General features: G+C 32.6%; 1 protein-coding gene across 1 annotated transcript; it reads right to left on the bottom strand.

The window, feature by feature from the left end:
- Window positions 1-4153: 4153 nt before the first annotated feature.
- On the bottom strand, window positions 4154-6414 carry LOC141700589 (NAC domain-containing protein 30-like). The gene is made up of 4 exons (XM_074504294.1): window positions 5845-6414; window positions 5570-5752; window positions 4895-5190; window positions 4154-4528 (listed from the first exon to the last, which is right to left on the bottom strand). The coding sequence occupies exons 1-4, from the start codon at window positions 5861-5863 to the stop codon at window positions 4154-4156; spliced, it is 873 nt and encodes a 290-aa protein (XP_074360395.1). The 5' UTR covers window positions 5864-6414.
- Window positions 6415-10934: the final 4520 nt, after the last annotated feature.

Raw genomic sequence — 10934 nt, 5'->3', positions numbered from 1 at the left:
CAACATCATTTTCTTTTTCCCAAAGAGTGTAGTTAGCTTTGTTAAATGTAGGAACTTTGATGCTACTGATTTCTGTGTATTCATTTTTCCAAGATCTTAAATCTGTGTTTCTTTCAGAATTTGCTCTCATATCACTTGTTAGGAAATGAATAACACGCATGGGGGGTGAATGTGTTTTACTGTTTTTGAGCTTTTCTTGGATCTTTTATGGTTGAACAAAGTAAATTAAATCTTGTGGTAAAAATGTGTTTATGCAGAAATTAAACTTGCAAAAATAAAGAACACAAATCTTCAAAACTCCACTTAATTTTTATATTAAAATTAAGAACGTTAGCTACAAAATTTCTAGGCTCTTTGTTGATAAAGATCTTAGCTTCTTCTTGAGAGAATTACAAGATTTTCTATCTAGATTTGTTGTTACAACTGACTAAAGGAATAATGTTAACTTTATAATTCAGTTAACTGCTGGTTTACACAGTGTACAATAAGACATGCTATTAACTTTTCAAAACAGTCACTTATCATTTCTATTTATAGAAAAGTAAATCTTCCATTTCTGGATTAGCATATCTTTAGCATCTTGTAATTATCTTGATCTTCCTTTGTCAGTTAATCTTGACCATTGATCTTTAACATTCTTCAAGCTGCTTTTTGTAGACTTGTCAATCCAGCTGTTTGGATTGTTTGTTGATTGTTAATCTTGGATATTGAACTGATCTGTAATTTTGTACTTTGAAATTTTACCTCGAGATCTTCATTTGGTCTATAGAGAACTTGACATCTCGATAAGTATATTGGCTTATCGAGATCTCTAATGCTCCATAGTAAATTTAACTTGTAGAGGTCTCTGAGTTCTCTATAAGAGAATTTGGCTTGTAGAGATCTCTAGTCTTCATATCTTCACTTTGACTTATCGATATCTCTGAGTTCTCTAATGACTAATTGATTTGTCGCTAACTCAGAGTTCTCTAGTCAAATTTGACTTGTCGACAACTCAGAGTTCTCTAGTGAATTTTGGATTATCGATATCTCTGAGTTCTCTAGTGAAATTTGACTTATCGATAACTCAGAGTTCTCTAATGAATGTTGACTTTTCGATAACTCTGAGTTCTCTAGTGAAGAAATGACTTGTCGATATCTCCAATCTCTATGTCTTCAATTTGGCTTGTCAATATCTCTGTGAGTTCTCTAGTGCCTTTCCTGACTTCTCGATAAGTCATTTTGAGTTCTCGAATGACTTCTCTGTAACACTAAATCTGTGACTTGTAGAGATCTTGACTTAGAATATTTTTCCTAAAACAGATTTATTCAACTTCAAGCTTCTTCATAATTCTTCCGAAGCATGATCTTCTTGATCTTCTTCCAGATAGAATTCTTAGGCTTGACACTGTTTATAGAAAAAGACTCCAGTCTGCTCCTTTGACATTTTTACAGACTTTAAGTGTTACAAGTACAAAATAAAAATTTAGATTACAATACAACTTACTTAGGGTTGACAATATGTCTTAGTCTTGTTAAGGTGCAAGCATGTCTTGCACAACAGCCCTGGAACCCGACTCGGTGACTGGGCAGCGAGACCCTCGAAATCCCAGTATTGGGGGCATTAACTGATTCAAGGCATATTCCCGCAGAGGAAGTATGTAAGGAAAATAGTTTGAAGCCTCGAGAATGGCAAATCGTTGTAAACGTTTAGGTCACTCCACACTTTACGATAAAATGATACCCTGAAAGGGAACGAAATGACTTAACTTCTACCAGATCTTATGTTTAGGTTTCCTAGAAATTGGGAGGCAAATGATATGGGCCGAAAATAAGCCTAAAGACATAACTAATGTTGTATTAATTAGACCTAATATGGGCCAATGACAAAACCCAATTAATGAGGCCTGAAACCCTAGTCATTTATTAATTTCGTAATTAATAAATAGTGTGAATTAATAACTCATTAAATGTGTCCAATAAAAGATATAATTCTGTGAAAAGTAGCTTCCAAGGCACTTAAACCAACAAGGAATGTGCTTCCTACGTTTTAGAACTTCAATGTCCATTCAAAGACGGAGACTTGCTCACCAAGTCTCTTAACCCTATTCCAATTCGTGGACATCTAATGTCTATTTAAAGGGTCTTACTTCATCATTCAGAACTACATTTTTTAATTTGATCCTTGACATATAGCAAGGTACGTAGGCATCTTGTGAAGACAGACTTGAGTCACGAAATACGAGAGCAGTTAATCAAGGGTCTAGAACTCACGTATCCTAGCATTAAATATACCTTAGTTTTTTATCCACAACTAGGGATGGCAACGGGTCGGGTTCGGATCGGGTATCGTTAAATTCAAATATTTTCGGGTTATCCAAATCCAAATCCGTCGGGTTTCGAATCGGATCGGGTATTTTTTGGATATCCAAAATTACGAATAACATATTTAAATTTAATATCATTGATGCATAGAAACACCATTATCTACGTTTATATAATAACTAATATTAAAATAAATACATTATTAAATAGTCAAAAGCATTATATGGCACAAGTTGACATTTTGAGTAAAATCTAAAATACATTAATTGCATAATATTTAGTGGTACATCGCAAATGAATTTATATATATATATAGTACATCTAAAATAAATGTTAAGATTAAAAAAAAGAGTTATAATTCAGTAAATAAGTCTTAACAATCTTGATAATGGTCAATTACTACTAATTTAATAAAATAAAAATATGTAATTTATATGTCTTAAATCTAAAATATTATAAATAATACATTATGGAAACATTGTATACTATTTTATGTATGTATCGGTTTTTTATCGGGTTTCGAGTTTGGATTGAATTTCGAATTTCGAATCGGGTATCGGTTTGGTACTTTATTTAGTCATCTTTGGAACGAGATCGTTAAAAAAATAGATTTTATACAAAAAGATTCAAAGGTGAATATTATTCTCTTTACCGAAACATAGTATAACCATTCAGGATCTTATAATAAGAGCAAATCATCATTCTCTATGAATCGATAGTTAGTGTAAAACTATTAACTGGAAAATAATATTTATGAATAAACAATTTAGAATCAGTTTATATCCCCGTAACCATATAATATTTGACGTCGAGTATGCTCATGAATTGTATGGGGAAAATAGTCACTACTGCTAGTAGTTCAACATTGCGAGGAGATAGAAAAGAATCTCTTAAAATAACCCCCATAACTACCCATCGCCTAAACACTACAATTTAAAAAAAAAATTATTATTGTTAAAAACTAAAAATATTTCGGTATGAAATGTTTAGCTATCATTTTATTAATAATCATGTTCAATTTCAATCGTATGAGTTAATCCTTATTGTGTAGTTGATACAATATCATTTATCACAAAGAGGAAAGCGTTCGGTGAAGAAAATTAAAATAATGTGTTTACTTATACATCCACCCTGAATGCTACACTTTCTTACATGAGATTTTTTATAAATATATCCATATTCACCAACTACAAATTTTTGTAAAATATTTTTAACAAATAAAAAATATTTAAAAATTAAAATATAAAAACGTGCCCGTGCCTTGCACGGATTTAGAAGCCAGTTTCTTTTAATCATCCAAAATATGTCATTTATACACATTCAAAATTTTAATTGAACTATTGCAAGTCCCAAACAAGCCATATGTATTTGCTTTCAGATCATTGAACTCACTTGAAGACAATCCTCGGAGATGAACCGAGGAAGAGAAATGTGTTGCTAAATTTGTTACTAATATAGAAGAGTGAGAACAACTCAAAAATCTATAGACATTCGATGCAATGTGACTTGAGGATTTAAAAGACTTTTGTCTACACACAACACAACAAGTTAACCCGCCACATACAAACAGTAGCTTACAACCTCGTATATCTAAATAATAAGCGTCGAAGGTAATAACAGTTAAATTGAGTTCTCAAACTCTATGTACTATACATTTGACCAGTCTAAATATATAGCAACCATACTTGTACATCTGAGAATCACATAGTGATATACTAGAACGGCACATCATCAATACTTTACAAATCAGGAAAACAACCAAGAAGCTGGTTCATATGATTCTGAGAATCTGAATCTTCATCACATGGAATGAGTGGCATGTCTGGGAAGGGAATAAATGAAGCTTCATTTAGTTTCGGCATGTAAAAATTCTGCACATTTTTATGTCATCGTAAAAGTTGATATCGTGATTAATATTCTTATCTTGATCCATATCAAGGCTTGCTGAAATGGTACTAGGACTGTCAAGTTGTGGAAGATCAGTTAGCTGGTGAGCATGGTTAGAGAACTGGTGTTGGTCTAAAGTGGCAAAGGGTACTTGGTAATAATTTGTGCTCTGGTTTTGCACGACCGAATGCACCGGATTAATTAGTCTATCTTGAATGGATGATGATGCAAAATTGTTGCCGTTTCGAAAATAATAACCATTGTTCAAATTACCATTCCCTTGCCTTTGATTTGGAATTGGTTTCTTGAATGCTCTACATACAACCCATCCTTCTTCCTGCAAAAGTTGTTAAATGTCAAAGATTAATGTTCTCACAGAACACTCATTAGACAGGTAGTCATGTAACCAAGCTAGTTACTTATTGACCCCGAACTGTAGCCGTTGAAATATTTTCTTTACTTTTTATTCGACACCCATTAATGTCTGTATATTCTTCTACAGGAGCCGCAAAAGTGAACATGTTTTGTCTTCTTGTTCCCTTATTCGATCTCATAGAGACGCTTTGGGGAGATATATGGTGGTGTGCTGGTGTTGTCTCATGAGTTTTTCTTTATTGTAAAAGAACAAATATAATAAATTCTTACAAAAAATACATATAACTCACTAGTTTATTATGCTAAACATGCAATTAATTACTAGTACCTGAGTCTGATTAGTACTACTTGCCTGTGGAGGTTCGTGTTCAGAAGATTGGAGTCGATATTCATGCATGATCCAATCAGTCTTGATACCAGTAGGCGCACGGCCTTTGTAGAAAACAAGGGTTTTCCTCATGCCTATAATGCTCTCCTTTGAGACCACAGCTTTATCTCTTCCGGTTGCTTTCCAAAACCCCGCACTAGTTGCTCTATTTGTTCGTCTCCCCGTTGGATACTTCCTATCTTTGTGACTGAAGAAATACCACTCGCTTTGTTCTTCGTATCCCAGTTTGCATCTGCCTGCAGCATCAACACAAATATCTTTACTGGATTTAGCTTATTTACAACTGTACATGTGCGACAACCCTTGATGCATCAAGCTATGTTGCATGCACATTTACTTGGTAATAGTTAATTATACATATATTTATTATACTTATATCCCTCATATTTCACACAAACATGCATGCCAGCCTCGAGGATATCAGGGTACACCCTCCACTTAAATTTTGTAACTATATTCCACTATATACTACTAGCGTGATGAAGTGAGAACAATTAGGAGAACGATACAACATTGAAAATATATTGTTCTGCATTTTTTATAAGAGTACAACACAATTGTTCTCACAAGAATCACGTTCTATTTAAATATGATATATCAATTATAAACGCGTACCTTGAAGGTCCCATGGTTCAATGCTGTAAAGATCGAGTTCCACGATAACATCAAGATCAATCTTTAAAGAGTTAATTTTTCGATTTAGATAGTAGCCTACAAGTTCTTCTTCAGTTGGGTGAAATCTAAAGCCAGGAGGGACACATGATTCCGGTTCCATGGAAGATACAATATTATCCTCTCCTGCAAAATAAAGCAAAACATGTCTATATATCTTAGAAAATACTGTAAAAAGTAGAGCTGGAGGGTATGTAAAGAGATATACAAATATTAACCATAAGTACAGATCTCCATAATTGTAGTTTTGGATGCTTTCACATTTCCTTTTGACTTGGAAGCATGTTTGGAATCAAGAAATCAGCACTAAAACTTGTCGCAAATGTTTCAAAATAAGTAAAAGATTGATCACCCCCATTAATTATGTCTTGAGACTGAGCCTTACCCTGATAGATAGTGGAAGAAGCTTCCTATATCATCATCATAATTATGATATAACTATATGCGTGCGTGTGCACGTATATCTCGTTGATTACAGATCAATCAAGTTGGGGACCCGAACATATATATATCAACACATTGATCGGATCTTACCAAACGACAATTATATGTTCATGGAGCTATATATGTTCAGGCAAATGGAAATATAATGAAAGACAAATGTAAGTAGCTAGCCGATATTTGATGACTGTGATGTGTGTGTTGTGTAAACGTCGAAAGCACATGTTAAGTTTTCTTAGAGTGAACTCCACTCCGTGCAAGATGATGATGATAGCTAGACAAGCTTCTCACACACCCACTTTATACTCACTATATACACTATTTCTTTATTCATTGTCACTGTACTTTCTTCCCCAACACTGTACTCACAAAATTGATCACCACAAACAAAGATTTATAGTAACTTTTAAAGATTATAAATTATTACATTCAAAACTATTAACAAAGTATGATAATATATATGATAAAAAACAATCATGAATATGATTTTGGTAATAATAAAATATGATTTTGGTTTAATAAAGTATAAAATAATAATAACTATAATATAAATTCTGGGTGAGCCATAGTCAAATGATACAGAAGGATCAGTTTTGGTGCATCACGAAGTGCTTAATGACTACTTACAAATTTGATGCATAATTACATGGAGGGGCTAGAGAACTCCAGATGAAAAGCATAAGAATGTCGGTATATATATATGTGTGCTTTTGTCCTTTTAATTGTAAAGATTATGAAAGAAAAAACTAACCAAAAACTTGATTGGAGCTATATATCCTTAGAAGTGAGAGGCAAGTACCAGTGTTGTGAGAATGTTTTCGTACGGAAAACTGACAACTGAAAATGGGAGAATGGTCATAGCAAGGTCTGTTGAAAATGTAGTATTTATAGATGAAGAAAAAGGGTAGGGATAGCTAGGAGAGAGAGAGAGATGCATTGTTTGTTTGCGCGTGGGGTGGCAGACAGATACATCAAACGTTTGGTTGGACGGCGTGGCACTAATTTTCACGCCACCACCCCCCCCCCATATCCGCCGTCTTTTCTTTTTGTTCCAACATTTCATTCTAATTCATCTTTTTATCAAGCTACTGTACTATTTATCGATCACTTCAATTTTTCAAAAAAATGAATTATCATACAGTATCATTATTTTTCTGTTAATAAAGACTTAATGTCAACACTTGCAACTTAAAGTATGGACCTGTATGTCCATAATTCTCAAAACCCTATATTTTTATCCTTCGGATATAAAAAAATTGTGCATTTTTTCGTATATTTTTATTTCTCGAATTAAAAAACGTGCATTTAGAAGTAAGATCAGAACATGTTATAAAACAGGTTGTATCATCCCAGTGGTAAATGGTCACGTTTCAAACTCTCTAAAAGGTTATTAGATGTTAATGAATAATTGAATTAAAAAACTCTTACATAAAACATTAAATTTAAAAATTAATTTATAAAAAATACAACTGAGTGGGAACCTATATAGTCTCTGCCTCGTAAATTACAAGTGGAAGTACATATGAAGTATGGAGAAATTAACAAAAAAACTATTTTTTATTTTTTTTTTGTGATTTAGTATAATCTAAAATTATTTACAAAAATACGGAGTAGTCAAAAAATCAAACAAATATGCAAATAGTTAAATTGGGGTTTTTATTACATTTGAGTTAGCACGAGTTTTCATGGAATTGTAGAAACACGTCCAACGTTGTATCTAGTTAAATCGAATTGCAGAAAATCATATTTTAATAAAATAAAATTGAAAACAGTATTTTTGTAAATAAAAAGTATTTTTGTAATTTTTTTTAAATGATAATATTTTTACAATAAAATTTTGGTCTTGGATATTTTTTAAAAAATCCCTAGAGTATTTATTATATACACTATTTTTTAACTTATAAATTTTTCTTCACGTATACCAAGCGAAGTGAAAAATGACAAAAATAACTCTTTTTATAGAATTTGTGATAAAAATATTATTTTTTAAAATTTTGACAAAAAATACCAGGCTAATATGCTTTCTAAATCGGATATTACTAATTGAAAAAATCCCCAAAATGTACTACTTTCCACCTTCAATTGCTCAAAATGAAATGTTGTTTGGCGGTACGTTCCGCCCAAAATACCCGTTGAATACACATTCTATACCAGCGTATTCAACTTTTATAAAAAAAGAAAGAACACGCATTCAGAAAATACGCATTCCTTTATTTTGTTTAAATAAAATGCGTATTCCTTTATTTTGTTTAAAGAAATACACATTTTGAGAATGCGTATTTACTAACTGCCAAATTTGAATACACATTCCCGGAATGCGTATCTTTTGTTAATTTTGAAAATTTTGTAAACGCATCTTCCAAATGCGTACTCAATTGATACTTTAGGCGGAACATCTCGCCGATCAGCATTTTAGGCATTTTTATTCAGATGCTGGGTATTTTGATTTTTCACCCTTACTAATACGCATTTTACAAAATGTTAATTTGTGTTAAAAAGTTATTTTTTTAAAAAAAAAAAAATTTGAAATACGCATTCATTGGTAATAAGCATTTGGGGTAGAGATGCACAAAAGGCCCACCGAGCCGGGTTTTGACCGGACCTTAAAAAGCCCCGGGCTTTAACCGGGCCGGGCTTTTCGGGCTTTGACTTTAACCAGGCCGGACCGGGCTTTCCGAAAATGTCAGAGCCCATTTGGGCACTCGAGGCGGGCCTAACCGGGCTTTTTTTCGGGCCGGATCGGATCGGGCCGGGCTTTTTTCTAATTTAAATCGGATCGAGTATTATTAGAGATTCCGAAGAATACATATGTTAGCAACTAGATCATCATAAAAATTTATTAGTTTACATAGAATATTTTATGAAAACATTACTTCGTTGAAACTATTTAAATTCGGCAAAAAATAAACATGTTTATAGAATACTATATTTTATCATTGTTATGATAACAATGATATCCAAATATATATAGTGTACTTATTATATCTTCTTTCATTATTTATGCAACGAAGTATATAAATAATATTATTAATCACAAATATGTAAATATATATGTGTTTAAAGTATTATTTATATATATAGTAAATGTGAATTTATAAATATATAAGAAAATATATTAGAATAATCAGATTATAACCGGCATTTTTCGGGTTTTTAATCGGGTCGGGCCGAAACCCGGGCTTTTAACCGGGCCGGGCCGGGCTTTGCCTAAAATTATAGGGCCCGTCGAGGCCCGAAGCCCGGCCGGGACCGGGCCGAGCTTGACCGGGCTTTGACCAGATCAGGTCGGGCCAAATTTTCGGGCCCGGACTTTTTGTGCATCTCTAATTTGGGACATATGTGTTTCATGTTCTGCTTCTTTTTTTAATATTCTTTATTATTTTACGTAATACTCATTTCTCAAACAGACTTGTTCATTTCTCAAAAATGTATTAAACGGGTATTTTTAGTCATAAACTTTAAAATTGATATTCATGTTACAATTTTTTTAAAAAAAAAATTTTGACCATATTCAGCCGAGCGAAGTCATAATTTTGCCAATGTTGATTATGTATTAGAGAGGCAACTAATTAAAATCGACATAATCAAAATTTCGTCCTCTGTTAATCCATCGCTATCGACAGGTAGTCATAGCAACCAGTGATATATAGTTAAGTCTCTTTCATCGCATCCTCCAACTCAGTCACTGAACATCAAGTAACCAATAAGGGTTAACATGATTGTAGTGACATATATTTTCTAAAATTTGTATTAATATATGAGAAATAAATTCATTATCCCTCACGGCTCTTACTTTCGTATTCAATTTTTTGTGTTTCATCTCTACTCTAAAATAAGAATCCACAAATGAAGTGTTGTCATGTGGATTACCCACACTGAAAAAACTCACAAATAAAAATCTACATCATCGGAGCTAATCATTTGTGCCCTTCCAACTAGTTCACCCGACTCATGTCTATATCTTTGTTAGGCCTGGTCGGTCATTTGTAAATGTATTGATGTTTCAACTTTAACAAGATGAGATAAGTCTACTATAATACGGACATTATCCCCACTATATATATGTTAAGGTTACACTTGAACCCTTAATTAAAAGAATTGTGATTTCTACACTTGTTTAGCTTGTGTTGTTGTGCATATTTATTGGTGTTGTAATGATATATTGGATTCTTTAATAATTGTAAATATGATGAATTAGCAAAAATTTGACCTAAGAGCATTAACATTGAAGGAGAAATACAGTATATAACCCTATTAAAATTATCACATTAAGGGTTATTTGTTTCACCAAATTCTGAAATCAGATATGAGTTTCAGTCATTTCAAACTCATATTAAAAAAAGTTTAATGCTCATTCCTCAAGCCCCGAAGGTATGGATTTTTTATATTCAAGTGGGGAGGTGGACATGAGAGAGCGGTATGAGAATCAACTTTTTGACTATTATTTTAATTTCTATTTAGGCATATAAATGTAGGGCTGAGTTCTATGGAGTCCACCTTTTTATCGGAGTCCTCGGAGTCCATCTACGTTCTGCAAATAAAATATATTGTAAAACGTGTTATTTTGCAAAATATGTTACACAAATAGCATAACTTCAACAAAATCATGCAAATCTCATATATTTACGGTACAATATGTATGTTCTGCAATATGTTCTGCAACATGAACATTTATGTTAGATATATTTGATAATGTCATGGCTAATATGTTTTATGTTTAGATTTCAGATCTTATTTGAACAGAACAAATCAGTACTTAACTGATCAGTACTTATACTGGACGTCAGAACTTAAGGGATATCAGTACTTATGTTATCAGGAGATAAACATCAGGAGATAGATATCAGAACTTAAGTGCTGAAGGACG

This window comes from Apium graveolens, unplaced genomic scaffold, assembly GCF_009905375.1.
Source record: "Apium graveolens cultivar Ventura unplaced genomic scaffold, ASM990537v1 ctg2530, whole genome shotgun sequence".
Lineage (NCBI taxonomy): Eukaryota > Viridiplantae > Streptophyta > Magnoliopsida > Apiales > Apiaceae > Apium > Apium graveolens.
The sequence above is the reverse complement of the archived record's forward strand: the minus strand, read 5'-3'. Positions and strand labels throughout refer to the sequence as shown.